The 15,681-nt window shown below is 40.9% G+C and overlaps 1 protein-coding gene across 1 annotated transcript in view; it reads left to right on the forward strand.

The window, feature by feature from the left end:
- LOC101937976 (uncharacterized) overlaps nt 1-15,681 on the forward strand; it is a 115,019-nt gene that overhangs the window by 15,853 nt on the left and 83,485 nt on the right. Inside the window, exons 9-16 of the mRNA XM_024102512.3 lie at nt 4,275-4,432; nt 5,637-5,789; nt 6,109-6,210; nt 7,281-7,442; nt 9,954-10,063; nt 10,313-10,448; nt 10,554-10,757; nt 15,192-15,384. Of these exons, the coding sequence (XP_023958280.2) occupies nt 4,275-4,432; nt 5,637-5,789; nt 6,109-6,210; nt 7,281-7,442; nt 9,954-10,063; nt 10,313-10,448; nt 10,554-10,757; nt 15,192-15,384 (1,218 nt within the window). The remainder of the gene's footprint in view (nt 1-4,274; nt 4,433-5,636; nt 5,790-6,108; nt 6,211-7,280; nt 7,443-9,953; nt 10,064-10,312; nt 10,449-10,553; nt 10,758-15,191; nt 15,385-15,681) is intronic.

A 15,681-nucleotide genomic window follows, 5' to 3' on the forward strand; every position in this document is an offset into this window, starting at 1 on the left:
AAGTTACCGTGTCTTTCAACACTTGCTCTATGACCACTGTCAGAGTGGGATCACACACACACATTACTGATTTTGGAATGTCATTAGCAACACTGTGCTAGGATGCCAACAGTGAATGGAAATGCATTGAAATCTGCTGGAATATTGATGCTACTATGATTCTAGTGGCTGTATTTCCTGAAAATTCTGGTGAATCTGGCACAATAGTGACATATCCACTTCTGTGACTTTATACAAATAAGTCCTCATTTCTGCAAGAAGGGGAAGAGCATATTGCTTGAGTTCATAGAATCATAGAATATCAAGGTTGGAAGGGACCTCAGGAGGTCATCTAGTCCAACCCCCTGCTCAAAGCAGGACCAATTCCCAACTAAATCATCCCAGCCAGGGCTTTGTCAAGCCTGACCTTAAAAACCTCTAAGGAAGGAGATTCCACCACCTCCCTAGGTAACCCATTCCAGTGCTTCACCACCCTCCTAGTGAAAAAGTTTTTCCTAATATCCAACCTAAACCTCCCCCACTGCAACTTGAGACCATTATTCCTTGTTCTGTCATCAGGTACCACTGAGAACAGTCTAGATCCATCCTCTTTGGAACCCCCTTTCAGGTAGTTGAAAGCAGCTATCAAATCCCCCCTCACTCTTCTCTTCTGCAGACTAAACAATCCCAGTTCCCTCGGCCTCTCCTCATAAGTCATGTGTTCCAGCCCCCTAATCATTTTTGTTGCCCTCCACTGGACTCTTTTCAATTTTTCCACATCCTTCTTGTAGTGTGGGGCCCAAAACCGGACACAGTACTCCAGATGAGGCCTCACCAATGTCGAATAGAGGGGAATGATCATGTCCCTCGATCTGCTGGCAATGCCCCTACTTATACAGCCCAAAATGCCGTTACCCTTCTTGTCAACAAGGGCACACTGTTGACTCATATCCAGCTTCTCGTCCACTGTAACCCCTAGGTCTTTTTCTGCAGAACTGCTTCCTAGCCATTCGGTCCCTAGTCTGTAACAGTGCATGGGATTCTTCCGTCCTAAGTGCAGGACTCTGCACTTGTCCTTGTTGAACCTCATCAGGTTTCTTTTGGCCCAATCCTCTAATTTGTCTAGGTCCCTCGGTATCCTATCCCTACCCTCCAGTGTATCTACCACTCCTCCCAGTTTAGTATCATCTGCAAACTTGCTGAGAGTGCAGTCCACACCATCCTCCAGATCATTAATGAAGATATTGATCAAAACCAGCCCCAGGACTGACCCCTGGGGCACTCCACTTGAAACCGGCTGCCAACTAGACATGGAGCCGTTGATCACTACCTGTTGAGCCCGACAATTTAGCCAGCTTTCTATCCACATAGAATCTGCATAGTCCATTCATCCAGCCCATACTTCTTTAAGTTGCTGGCAAGAATACTGTGGGAGACTGTATCAAAAGCTTTGCTAAAGTCAAGGAATAACACATCCACTGCTTTCCCCTCATCCACAGAGTCAGTTATCTCCTCATAGAAGGCAATTAGTTAGTCAGGCATGACTTGCCTTTGGTGAATCCATGCTGACTGTTCCTGATCACTTTCCTCTCCTCTAAGTGCTTCGGAATTGATTCCTTGAGGATCTGCTCCATGATTTTTCCAGGGACTGAGGTGAGGCTGACTGGCCTGTAGTTCCCCGGATCCTCCTCCTTCCCTTTTTAAAAGATGGGCACTAGCCTTTTTCCAGTCATCCGGGACCTCCCCCGATCGCCATGAGTTTTCAAAGATAATGGCCAATGGCTCTGCAATCACATCCGCCAACTCCTTTAGCACCCTCGGATGCAGCACATCCGGCCCCATGGACTTATGCTCGTTCAGTTTTTCTAAATAGTCCCGAACCACTCCTTTCTCACAGAGGGCTGGTCACCTTCTCCCCATACTGTGGTGCCCAGTGCAGCAGTCTGGGAGCTGACCTTGTTCGTGAAGACAGAGGCAAAAAAATCATTGAGTACATTAGCTTTTTCCACATCCTCTGTTACTAGGTTGCCTCCCTCATTCAGTAAGGGGCCCACACTTTCCTTGACTTTCTTCTTGTTGCTAACATACCTGAAGAAACCCTTCTTGTTACTCTTAACATTTCTTGCTAATTGCAACTCCAAGTGTGATTTGGCCTTCCTGATTTCACTCCTGCATGCCTGAGCAATATTTTTATACTCCTCCCTGGTCATTTGTCCAATCTTCCACTTCTTGTAAGCTTCTTTTTTGCGTTTAAGGTCAGCAAGGATTTCACTGTTAAGCCAAGCCGGTCGGCTGCCATATTTACTGTTCTTTCTACACATTGGGATGGTTTTTTCCTGCAACCTCAATAAGGCTTCTTTAAAATACAGCCAGCTCTCCTGGGCTCCTTTGCCCCTCATGTTATTCTCCCAGGGGATCCTGCCCATCAGTTCCCTGAGGGAGTCAAAGTCTGCTTTTCTGAAGTCCAGGGTCCATATTCTGCTGCTCTCCTTTCTTCCTTGTGTCAGGATCCTGAACTCGACCATCTCATGGTCACTGCCTCCCAGGTTCCCATCCACTTTTGCTTCCCCTACTAATTCTTCCCGGTTTGTGAGCAGCAAGTCTAGAAGAGCTCTGCCCCTAGTCGGTTCCTCCAGCACTTGCACCAGGAAATTGTCCCCTACACTTTCCAAAAACTTCCTGGATTGTCTGTGCACTGCTGTATTGCTCTCCCAGCAGATATCAGGGTGATTAAAGTCTTCCATGAGAACCAGGGCCTGTGATCTAGTAACTTCTGCTAGTTCGTAGTAGAGAATGAGTTGGCAGAGGATCACCCAGTGGTTTTGAGAATATTTTTAGAGTATTGTTAATTTTATCACTGTGCACTATCCTGGGAAATATCCTGGCTTGCCTTCCTCCCCCACAATATCATCATTTTATACCATGCAGCATGTTTTAGAGTACATGTGGTATTCGCTTTGCTGGGGAATGGGGCCTTATAGTAACAAAAAGCTACTCAAAGGTGACTTAGCTTATTTTTGTGTTTACTTCAATAACTTGTTATCTAATGTTTGTACGATATTATATTAACATTGCAGATTTCAGCCATCTATTATCTAGATCTGAACTGCATAGATTAAACAACAAATGATTAAACAAAACATTAAAAGCGGAAGACAAAGTGAAGTGTAGAATGGGAACACAGATGGCCCATTACTGCCAAAGCAATGAGATAATGTATTTGGTTATATATAGTTCCACTGAAACCCCATGAGTCTGATTGAACTTTAGCAAATTGAATTCTAATTGATATGTTACAATGAGTATGTCGACAAAATACTGGATAAAGGAGAAAGGAGTTGATATTTATTTGGACTTTCTGCTGTTAAAGAAAATAAATAGCTGTTGATGAGATGTGAATAATTGTCAAGGGTTAGAAACTGGCTTATAGACAAACAAAATAAGAATTAATGGTCATTAATTAATTTTCAGTATAGCAAAGGTTTGGCAGCCTGAAGTTCCGTGCTAGGGCCAGTGTTAATATATTTACTAGACATCTGAAAAATGGGGAGAAAAGTAAGTTAACAAAATTTGCAGGCAACACAGATAATTAGGTTGGCTGAAAAGACTTTGGCAAGTCTGGTTTCAGACACCGCTGGAAAAAGGAATAAGGGAGAAAAATAATTAACCATTTCACGACTTCCCCCACAATATTCTAAAAATGGGTGATTTACTTGGGAGGAAGGGGGGTTATTTCAAGCTAGTTCACCCATCCCTAATAGACATGAGAAGAGGGAATCTTGTTTCTGGAAGCATGTTATTGAAGAAAAACTCATGGCACTATCACAACAGTATTATTTACAGTGGCAACACTCATGCTATAATAGAAACATACTTTAGTTGCTTGTAGACTGTGAAGACTTGATTTGGCAGGCTATTGGCACCATGGCTTTCAAAAAGACAATGATGTTATTAAAATTCAAGCAGTAAAGTTTGTTTCAGTGCTGGCAGATGGCTACTGCTGCAGCAGCAACAACAGCACATTATATTGCAGGTCTGTGCATCGAGAATAGCTATTAGTATTTTGTCTTTGGTGATGGTGGAGGTTTTAATAAAAATATCCATTTAGAATCCAATGGCTGTTGCCTATCAGACTAAACACCAGATTTTAATCTGTACATACAAAAGAAGTGGGAAAACAGTAGTACTATATAGTCCCCAATAAAGAACTGCAGCATGTTCTAGAATCCACTGCTCCTCAGCTATTGCTAATAACTATTACAAACTGCTGTTAGTTTGATTCTGGCCTTTTGTAGGACCACACAGCAAGGATGCTGTATTCACGCTGCCCCAACACACAACAGAGACTGAAGAATTGAAACCTCAGCTCCGACTTTTGCTTTCTCACTTTGGTGTCTGCTATGATACGGAGAATCTCAAGAACTCTGCTAATGAGATGGAGCTTTTTTCCCTGGTAACTGAAGAATTACAAAATGATATGAGGTTTGGCAGGAGAACACAAGTATTGTAGGTTGTATTGCATTACAGGAATAGTGTGAATTCTGTGTTCTTGGTAGGAAGTACATTTATATAGAGAGCAGTAAAAGGCCTGTATAGCTTCCCTTATAAACATATTACAGTAATAGCCAAAAAATCCTAGTATTGCTGTTTTTAACATTACTGTTCTTAGTAAAATGAAGGATTCCATAGCTTTATTCTATCCAGTCACCCTCCTGCCCTTTCACACAAGTTCATTTCTCAATTTTTTCCCCTTTAGTTTTAGCATGTATTACAGGCATTAGTTACCACCACTAGGAATCTGGCTTTTACAGGTCATTAATAGTTACTTTAACAAATCCATGCAGGCTAAAAATTACCAGTTTGCGAACAATTTTCTCTATTTTACTACACCTCTACCCCAATGTAATGCGACGCGATATAACACGAGTTCGGATATAACATGGTAAAGCAGTGCTCCGGGCGGGGGGGGGAGGGGAGGGAGGCTGCGCGCTCCGGCGGATCAAAGCAAGTTCAATATAACACGGTTTCACCTATAATGCGGTAAGATTTTTTTTTTTAGCTCCCGAGGACAGCGTTGTATCGGGGTAGAGGTGTACTTTACATGTCCAGGATGCAGAGCAGGTGCATACTATCAATTCTCTCTAAAGTGTATATTGCCCCTAATAAAATATCCACTTAGGTACATGCTTAAAATTTAGCACGAGTAGTCTCAATCACCTCATTGAGACTAAGCATGTGCAGAAATGATTGCAGGATTGGGCCATATGTAGAATACTTGTACTGTTTGTCAATAGGCAGGTGCCTGTTCCTTTTGGACAGGATTTTCGAAAGTACTCAGGACTGGGCTAACTCCTCTCATTGACACCGACAGTAAAACTTCCATTAACTTCAACAGAAGGAGAATTAGGCCAATGCTGAGTGCTTTTGAAAATATCACTCTTCCTCTTCGAGGTACCCAAAGCAAGAGCAGGGCAGTTTCATCACCTCTGCTGTAAAGATGTGTGAAGGAAGCATGGAACATTTTGATCCTATCAGTGAGTTCATATGACCAACTGGAAGAGATTAGGACATACTATAGTTGGTTGTTCAGTGGTTAATATTGGAAACCTGTCCTGTTTTGTGAAACCTGTTGAGAACCTTCTCCATATGCCTTTCAGGTCATCCGGAAATTTCGAAGTGTCTTCAGCAAACAGCAGACAATGAGAACCTTTCCAGTGTATGATGCAGGGGTGCCTGGGGCAGAAAACTGGGGTATTTTAGGACCTAGCATGGCTTTGAAAAAGAGAGCCAACTGGATTCCTTTTATAAAGGTAGAAATAAGTGATTTATTTTTCCCTTTTTGCTCTGTTGATAAACTATTGTAACTGCAATTCAGAATGTAGCAAGATGCTTTCCAGCCATTTACTTTTAAAATGACCCAGTAATGACCCATTTTTATTTGTTTTGAAAATTCCAAAACCATGTCTAACTACCGTCATATACACGGGGTCTATTTCTGATTTCACTTCAGGCAAAAAAGTGAATTAAAATGAATGTAATGCATATACTTTATTGTGTATATTGGCTTCTATTCACATACAACATTTAAGTCCTATTTATAAATTTTGCCCTGGCTTGTCTGTCAACCAGATTAAGCCCAAACAAGATCCCTGGCAGCAAAAGCTTTTGGCAAAACTGAAACAATGGAAAAAAGTGGATGAACTATTGCATCTTCAATCAAAGTTTTTAAAGGTAAGTAAATAGACTATTTTAAATATATTCTATTTATTTACCGAGTACTCTCAGGGAACTTTAAATGCCTGGAGAAAGAGCTTGCCTGTGCAAAAAGCTTGTCTCAGGCTTACATTTCAGACTGTAGAGTTCAGACATATGGCACATAAAAAAATCTGCATCAATTCAGTACTGGATCTTCATTTTTTCTTCTCTTTTCCGTGAATATCAAGGATAGGAAAATTTCAAAAGATTCAGAATGCAGGTTGCTTACTTGACTAAGCATTCAAAATTTCCAGAGCATAGTTCAGGTTAAACTCCAGGTATTTACACCTCTTGGGCCTGATTCTGATCTTGCATACAGCAGTTTTACAGTTGACGTCAGTGGCATTACTCCCATCATACACTGTTGTAAACTAGATCTGAATTAAGCCTGAAGAATTTATCTAGAAATCGCACAAGAGTAGGCTCTTTAGTGAAATTGTAGGCACTTATTATCCTGGTAGGGCCTGAAATACCACGAGAATAGCATCTCTCACAGCATTTAGCAGTTTCAGCTTCTAGTTTAATCTAGAACTGGAAAAGAAATATTATGTGAACCTGAAACTCGTAGAGTATGTGTGCATTAATCTTTCATGAGTCTTGTTTCAGAAGACTCTTGAGAGACTTTACTGTAGTATCAAATTATTATTAAGGCACTGTTGTAGTGCCTTAATAATATGGCATGATTTGGCATGTGTAATTTCAGGTGGATTTGTTTCTTTTGGGAATGTTTGGTATGAGGAGACGGGTTTGAAAATTGGGCGTACGATGAGATGCCAATTTCAGTCCTAAATATGGAGCAGCTACAGTCAGTGCATCATATACATCTTTTCTTCTATATCACATCTTTCCATTCCTTAAAGGGATCCATCAGAGTGAAATCTAGTCTTTTTAAAAAGTTTGCAGGTATATAATGAATTGGATGGAGGTGTTAAGCTGCCTTGCTAAATTCCCTAGAACTCATCCCAACTCCTCAAAAAAGGATGGCCTTGCTTTTAGGTTTGCCTTGTGAATCTTAACTCTTGGATATTCGATGTTATTGCAATAAGGTTTCTGATATGGAGCAAGTGATTGACGTTCTCCAGGAGCATGCGACAGAAGTGCTAGAGCCAAGTCCAGTGCGATCAAGTTTTGTGACTTCTCACAGCTCAAGACAGCATAACTATGATCGAATCTGGGAGAGAATTTATAGCAACTCAGAGCTCCAGCAGGTATTTTGAAGGGGAAGATCAGGTGAAACTTGTGTAACTATATTATGGACTAGTAACTCTTTATTAGAAAATCTTCATTTTAATCAGTGATGATGAAGAGCCTCTGCATTGAAAGTTTCTGTAGGGAGACCATGAAGTTCCCTATCTTCCAAAACTCAGTCTCCCTCCTAGGATGTTGTTTCTCGGTGGGTTTAACAACAGGGAAAAGGGCCAGGTCATGGTAGTTACAGGAGTGTACAGCAGCAGGAAATGAGGAGGAGGAGGGATCAAACAGGTTGATTCAGGTTTCTGGAGGATCTATGAAAGTTCACACCTGAGTCTGACATTAGATTGGCTTGCTTTTTAATTGGGTGAGTATGAGGGCAAATTTGGCAATTGAGAGGGGAAGTTGAATTTGTGGGCTTGGTTTTAAGAAGGTTTCTGTAGTTGGGGAACAGTTCAAAAGGGGATGACATGATTCATCTTCAAAGTTTTAGAGGTAAAGACATGAACAAATTATCTTGGAATTAGTAATGGGGCCCAGTTGTCTTACTGCAAATTCCCCTGAAGCAGCTGCGATATGTGGGTTTTTTTTTTGCTTCCTCCCCATCCACAATTCCTGTGACCATTCCCTGAATTTTAATAATATTCAGCTAACTAAGACTTATTGCCCATTCCTCCTTTTGTGTCAGAAATGCAATTAACAGCTTCCACACTAACAACTCTTGGTATATGATGTGATTTTATGTTTTAATCTCTGAACTGCCTACATCTGCAATCAGATGCTTCACTTGACTTGATATTAAGTCTAGTATTGTTTCCTTTTCCGTTGGTGATTGTCCATACAGCATTGAATGATTCTGGAAAATGATGGCTGTAAAGGGGAATCACTTTTCTCAAACTGCCCTATTCTTATGAGGTAAAACCACATCAAGTGTCAAAAAGGGGAACAGCACCAAAACTGTATGAATCTCTTTAAAGTGACGAGCTAAATGCCCAATTTTCTTTTTCTGGCGAGATTGTTTGAGCCCCCTCTTAGAGGCAAGGGGATCCTCTCAATATATGCCTTTATACACTTATCATTTCATGTGACTGTCTCTCTGATTTGAAGAGACTGGTTGGCACGTCCTGTGAAACCAACTATTGTCAAGCTTATTAAATGTTGTTGTCAGATGTTGAATGGCAATATATGACTTGGAAAGATTGTATCCACACAACTGGAATACAGTCCTGAGAGACCAAGGCCTCAATGGGAACAATGAGTGTCAAGTGCTTTCATCGGTAAGTGCCTAAACAGCCACGTCAGTCCAAGAGAACCATTCTGTGGTTACATCCTTTACCAGTGTCTTCATGAAACTGCTCCAGACAAGGGTGTAGGTCACCAAGCTATTTGTCACGCTGCCTTGGAAGAAAAATACAACAGTGGCAATTCTCTTGTCTGCATACCAACTCTGCAAGAGCTGAGCTCAACAGTCTGCTTTGGCATCGATCTATCCTTTGCTTGAAAAATCAGAGAAGACCAATAAAATCTCTCATCAGATGCCTTTACTTTTTAATGCAATATTGAACAGAGAATGTGCTGTAATGAAACTCAAGGTCCAAGCTGCGTATAAGACTCCCACTAACTTCAGTGAGTGCAGTGGAGCAGTCAGATTTGACTGCAAACCTGAATCCTAACAGCAAGAAAAGAACAGACTCGTAATCCCTTCACTGTCCTGTTGCCCTCTAAAGAATACAGATTTCTGATGCCAACTAGCACTGGGTGCGTGGGTGGGTAGTTTAATAAATAAATGCCAGTTTTAACACCAGTGTAACTACATTGACTTCAGGGGAGTAACTCCTGATTTACGCTAGAGAAAGCAAGATTGGAATCAGGCCTTGATGGAGGTGGTGATGGATGGGCAGTACTAGCTACTTTCCTGACTAATCTTTACATTTTTATTTTTATTGTGGGGTTGGAAGGGGCCTAGAAAAACAGACATCACTACAAAGTATTTCAAAGATATTATTTACAGCCCTGAATTGGGGGGAGGGCAGGGGACACTTATACAGTTCCAATCACTATTATAATAGTGTCCTTAGGAGTCTGGGTTTGATCCTTCATTTGTATGTCTGCATGTAGGCTCGGAGGAGGTCCAGATGAGAGAGAATTACTGGACATTCTTCATTAAGTATAAATTAAGGCTTATTCTAATGTTGGCTCCCTGCTTGATTTGAATGGGAAATCTGTGATTTTAGGCCTTTTGAAATTCAGATACAAATAATTGAAATCTACTAAAAATCCGTTAGAATTGTTTCCAGTCATCTTTTTATTTGAGGGATTTACTTGCTGCCAATCTTCTTATGTGTCAGTGCTGATTTTTCCCTTGCTGTAGCTCATGCTAGTCTCCAGTCCGGCAATAAGCTCTCTGCAGTCCACCCCTGGACCTCTGGTTTCTATGATAAGGCCTTTGTATAATGCTGACAACAAGAACGGTCAGCATCTTCTCAAAACCCATTTTTTAACTTTTTTTTAATTATTTTTTTAAACAGGATCAAAACACAGAGGATAATAATCCTGCCGTGGCTATGAATGAGAAGGGTATGGAAACTATCAGTCTCAGCAAGAATCCAGGATCTTCCAGGAAGAAGAAAGAAAGAGGGTAAAACTATATTCTTCTTAGTAAAGAAAAATAAATGCTTACACTTGCCCCATCTTCAAAGTGTGACTCTGCCAGAAACATTAGTCCTCTCTTCTGTATTTTGTTGTTCTATGCTGCAGGTTTCCATGGAGTTAATTCAATAGGCAGTAGTTCGCTTCTAGACAGGACATGAAAGGGCTCTTTAATTTAGATGGGTTTTAGAAATCAATTCAAGGAACAATGACTTAATTTTCTTCTATCTGGAAAAAGGTATAGTTTCGTAACCACCTTGCAGCTGCTGGGTTTAGATGAGGGCACAGAGGCCAACAATAAGGACCTGATCATGAGGAAAGGAGCCTACTTGTCCGTCCTTTACTTACGTCACCTGAGAATCAGAGAGCTCCAGGTAAAAACAAAAGCCCGTGTCAGAGTTAATTTTTCAAGGGCACAACGTCTGTGTAATCCTACCTAAGCTATAGTAATGTATGTTTATGTATCTCCTTTGTTTCAGCGGGTCTGCCTGGGAATCCTGAACTACTTCAGATCTGTTGAGCGAACTTTAACAATCAGCACCTCAGGTCTCACCCTGCATGCTGGTAATCTAGTCCCCAGTGCTGAAGATACCTGTTGGGTAAATGCTATCAAAGGAGGCATTGGAGTTTCTGGTGGTCTTGGTTCTCACCACTATGTCCATTATACACCAGCTGACTTCAAGGTGATCCATTCCATAACTCTATAAAAAAGTCATCCAAAACATAGATTGAAATAGGAATATGTAATAGGTTCCTCTTTGGTTTTTTTAGTCTTTTTATCTGTCCATTGCAAACTTTGTTGTGATAGGATAAATTGCTGAGCTATCTGAATTGCATTTACCCTCCTCCTTTGATTCTTTACCTGACAACTTTAAGACCTGTTATCTTGTGACCTGTCATGGCCTAAAACTGGGAGGTATATGCAGTTGGTAAGGTTTTCCTATGGGGGAACACAGCATTTGGTTCTACCCTGGGAACTCTGAGATACCAGACCTTAATACAATGTATGGAAAAAGCTGTTTTAAGTAATACTTTGAAACCTCTAGAAGTATTAGTTACAGGGGTTGGTTTTTTTAAAATCTTCCTCTGAGGTCTGTGTAGGTGGAATGCTGTAACTATGGGACTTGGCTTTACAGGTGAAGGTATACACAAAATCGTTTCAGTAAGATTTTTAAGCATTTTGACATGTGAAAAATTTTTCCCCTCTGTAAAATATGTGGAATACACAGAACACTATTATAATATTATTTATCTATAACAATGTGTTTGTGCTATGAAACCTGTTCAGGGTAAGCTTCAGAACTTGCTGCTGGCTTTACTATTGCCAAGCCAAATTCATGTGCAGTACCATAGCATGTTCCCTGCACATAGAATATCAGCGTTGGAAGGGACCTCAGGAGGTCATCTATAGTCCAACCAAAGCAGGACCAATCCACAGAGAGATTTTTACCCCAGTTCCCTAAATGGCCCTCTCAAGGATTGACCTCACAACCCTGGGTTTAGCAGGCCAATACTTAAACCACTGAGCTATCTCTCCCCCCATACTGTGTATATACTGCATTCGCTCTCTCTTTCGGAAAAGTTGGCTCCTTTTTGCTTGAGAAATACTTCATAGTACCAGTTGGATGAACTACTTCACAGCAGGGTTATGATGAGTTCATTTGCATAAGGTTTCTTTATTTCTCTCTCCTTCTTGCTCAAAATGTGGAAGATGGTGTAAGGAAGAACCCTGACCACATTTTTCCCAGCACTCTGTGATCTGGAAAGTGACTGCTAAATACTGTGTGTGTGTCGGGGTGGGGGGAGAGTGTAATTATGAGTTATAGTGAAATAATCAATTTGCTTTCCCAAGATAATTCAAAGGTACTGATGTATACATTTGAACTTCAACTAAAGCCAAGATAAATATTATTTACTAAACCGACAACAGTTCAACTGGCAATGCAATTGGTAGCACATCCTCCAGTGTTTCCCTAACAACAGTTTCTAATATGATTCGTTAACACACTGCAAAGGCTGTCTCTTAGGAAGTTTATAACAATAATATAACTGCATTCCTGGCAGACTAATCTACAGAGCCTCAAGCCTGCTCTGCCTTATTAACTGATTATGCTGTAACTTCAAGCTGGTGGTGCCAAATTTTATAGTTCTCACCCATCATGTGAGTCCAGTTGGACAAGCTCATGTGTATTATGACTATATCATTTTGATAAGACTGTAATCTGTGAGCTGGGCATTCAGTGTACAGTTAGTACACCACACTGCTGGGCAGGAAACCCAGATTTAAGGCTACCATTACACATTCCAACCTCAGGCTGGTTGGGACTGGAGGCATCAGAAGCATGACACTCAGTTTCAGGATGCAAGGGCACTCAAGAAATATATTGAGTGAAACTAAAAATCCCTCTGGGCTGCATCCCTCCTCCTTCAGTCCCAGGAGTTGGCTTGGAACAGCATTCTCTCATTGGAGGGTACTGTAATCAAGGTAGACAGAGTCAAGTGTAGTGATGCACTGTGGACGGAAGTATGTAAAGGGTGTTAAAATTTACTTTGTAATCCTATGTGGGTTTTGTGGTCTTAGTGCCTCTGAGCAGCTACAGGAGAAAATAACAGGCACAAATAACGGTGGGCACCAATAACACCACCTAGACACACAGCTACCTGATCTGGAGGCACAGATGTACAGCCGGATTTCTAAAAACCTTATTTGCACCCACAAACAATTGTGGGCATCAAGTTGAGGGCCCGGTTGAGGCTTCTTTAAAATGTGGCTCAAAACCATAAACATTGCAGGGATGCTCCCTGGGTTTTTGTTTTTTTGTTTTTTGAAGGGGGCAGGATTCTCCAGTTTTGTGGGGTTCTCCTCATATTTCGCAATATATTGTGATGACCACTTCCAGACTGAGGTCTAATGGAAAAACAAATAGCAAAGACCAATTGGAAATTGAGGGGGTAGGGTGAAAAAGCAAAATTTCAGAGTCTTCCCTCAATTGATGTAGGAATTTCCTTAAAACTTCTGCCTTGTATTGTGCTTCTCACTGTGATATTTGCTCAGTTACTTATCTAAATCAAGCTTAACTTGATTCTGCTATAAAGGATTTTTTAGACTTTAGCAAATTCCCTACCTTGTCACTTCTGAGAGCACTGAAGCTTAATACTTACTTCAGAAATGTAAGTAAAGAACAAAGAGCACAGACTTTTATCAGAAAGAATAAAAGAATGCTAACAAGCTGATCTAATACAACATTTAAATTAAACGTAGGTTTTTGTGGGCATTTACTGGCTGGTGAAATATGAATATTTCTCTAGTCCAGCACAGATCTCTGCAGTTAACATTCTGTTACTACTAAGACAATTAAAGAGCATTGGGCAATGCATTGATTTATTTGGTGTGGTGAGGTTTCCATTAAAATTAATGCCTTGCCTAGGGCAAGTATTCTGCTTTGCCCATCTCTCTTTCTAATGGAGTTTTGGAAGGTATCCAATTGTGAGAGGTAAACTTGTTTGACATCACTGATTTCTTAGGGTCAAGAGGCGGATCTTAGTAAAACCAAAGAGAGGAGGAGGGCTGGCAGTGTTAAGATATTACACTAGAATATTGGACAGTGCAAATTAGGAGGGTGTATTAGACACAGAAAAGTAAAAACAGATTTTGCATATGAATAAAGAATAAGGATCTTGTAAAAAGATATTAAGCAAATACGGTAACTTCTTGCAAGAGGTTCCCCTCACTGCTGTTTCACCCCCTGTGTGAAGGCATGGCATTGCAGATGGTCCCTGCCTCAGTTTACAATAAATAGTTACCAGTTCAGAATCTGGTGGTCTGTGCCTTTAAACAAACAAATGTAAAAGCAGGTGTTTTGCTGCAGCACTTTAAGACCAGGACCCAATAAGGCCCTGGGGTTCTGGGTTTACCCTGGGGGTTCCTCCTGTCTCCCAGAGTCACCCAGCACTACAAGAAGCAGACAAGTTTTCTTAACTGGCCTGCTGGCTCCCTCTTGGTTCACGTCACCTTCTGGCCCTTCTAGGCCTCTGGAGGACTAGATCTTACTAGTGGCCTGGCCTGAGCAGGTTTTTCTTAAGCAGAGGTATAAGGGCACCGATGTCTCCAGCAGGGGCCAAAACATCCAGACAGACCATGTCCCTGCTGGATTTAAAAAATAAATTAAAATAAGGCACGGCTGTATGCCAAGGGTTTGTCTACACTGGGGAATTAACTGTCATACCAAATTCCCCATGTGGATTCTAGAAGAAAAGTGCCTTTTTTTTCTCCCCTCCCGTCTTAGCTTCTACTGCTTTGAAAGCCAGCACCACTACTATTAGTTGCAATATGAAGCTCGTGCCAGGGATGTTACGGAACAGTATTGAATAATGGCACAGTGCCAGAGTAGGTAATCTGGACCAACTCTTTTAAAGATGCTGCTGATTTTAGAGGAATAAGAGCTATAGGTAAATGTTAAATTATCCCATTAGTTCAGTACCTGCAAATAAATGTTGTACAGTCCAGCACACACACGTCAGTTAATACGCCACTTCAGAACCTAAATCCTTCAAAATGTTATATAACACAGAAATGCATGACAAGCAATATTACGGAATTGGTAAAGATAAGGAAAACAATAGTTGAAAAGAAGTCTGACAAACTAAATTTTATTTTTCTTCTCTTTTGCTTTTTTGTTACAAAGTGGCAGAAAGGTAGAAGACTTTAAAAAAAAGATTGTGAACACCTACGTGAGTGTCATAATTAAGGAAGCCCTTGTCTGATTCATTATTGGTAGAAAAAAATCCTATCTTGAGCTAATCTAACAATTTTGAGGCCTATATTACATTTTGTTGTGTGGTTTTGGGGCATGAGGGCAAAATCCAGCTAATAATGGAAACTCATTTACAACCCATATCACTCCATAACAAAATAGCTTTCATAAGATAGAAGCACAGAAATGTGATATCTTTTCTTGTATAATTTTGATTTATGGCTGTACTTTATTGCTGTTTGGTGACCTGGCAGTCTCCTCCAGGCTCAGGCCTGCTCTTAGATATATTGGTGTGCATCATTGCATGTCTTGTAAAACTGATTGCTGGTATCACAATGTCGCTTGGGTTTTGCCATTGCACAGGTCCACAGTACACAGTTCATGGAATTTTCTGAGGTGGAAAATCATGATGACTTTTACACCACTCAAGATGGATACATTCACACACAGGACCAGCGAGGAGCTTACATCATGTACGATGTAGCTTTAAAGGACCTGAAGGACCTTGAAAATCAGCTGCTGCTCGTGGCAAGCCAGTACATTGAACAAGATAAAAGTAAGATCAAATGCTGATAGCTCAAAAGCAGGGAGTCAAACTGCACTTACGCTATGACTTTTTTGAAGTGTGGCTATGGACACTGTGCAGAACCATTTTTCCGATTGAACATCTGGAGCCTTTCCTACTCATTCTATGTAGGTTTTTATACCACATCCATTACAATAGTGTCCGAGCACTTGGAAAGATTGTCACTTATTGCTGATGCCACTCCAGTGCTCTGCCCACAAGATACACCTGGGACCTCGTTATACTAAACAGAGTTAATGAGGGAAGACAGATTATTGAAGTGGCCTG

This window comes from Chrysemys picta, chromosome 3, assembly GCF_011386835.1.
Source record: "Chrysemys picta bellii isolate R12L10 chromosome 3, ASM1138683v2, whole genome shotgun sequence".
In the NCBI taxonomy this organism is placed as follows: Eukaryota; Metazoa; Chordata; order Testudines; family Emydidae; genus Chrysemys; species Chrysemys picta.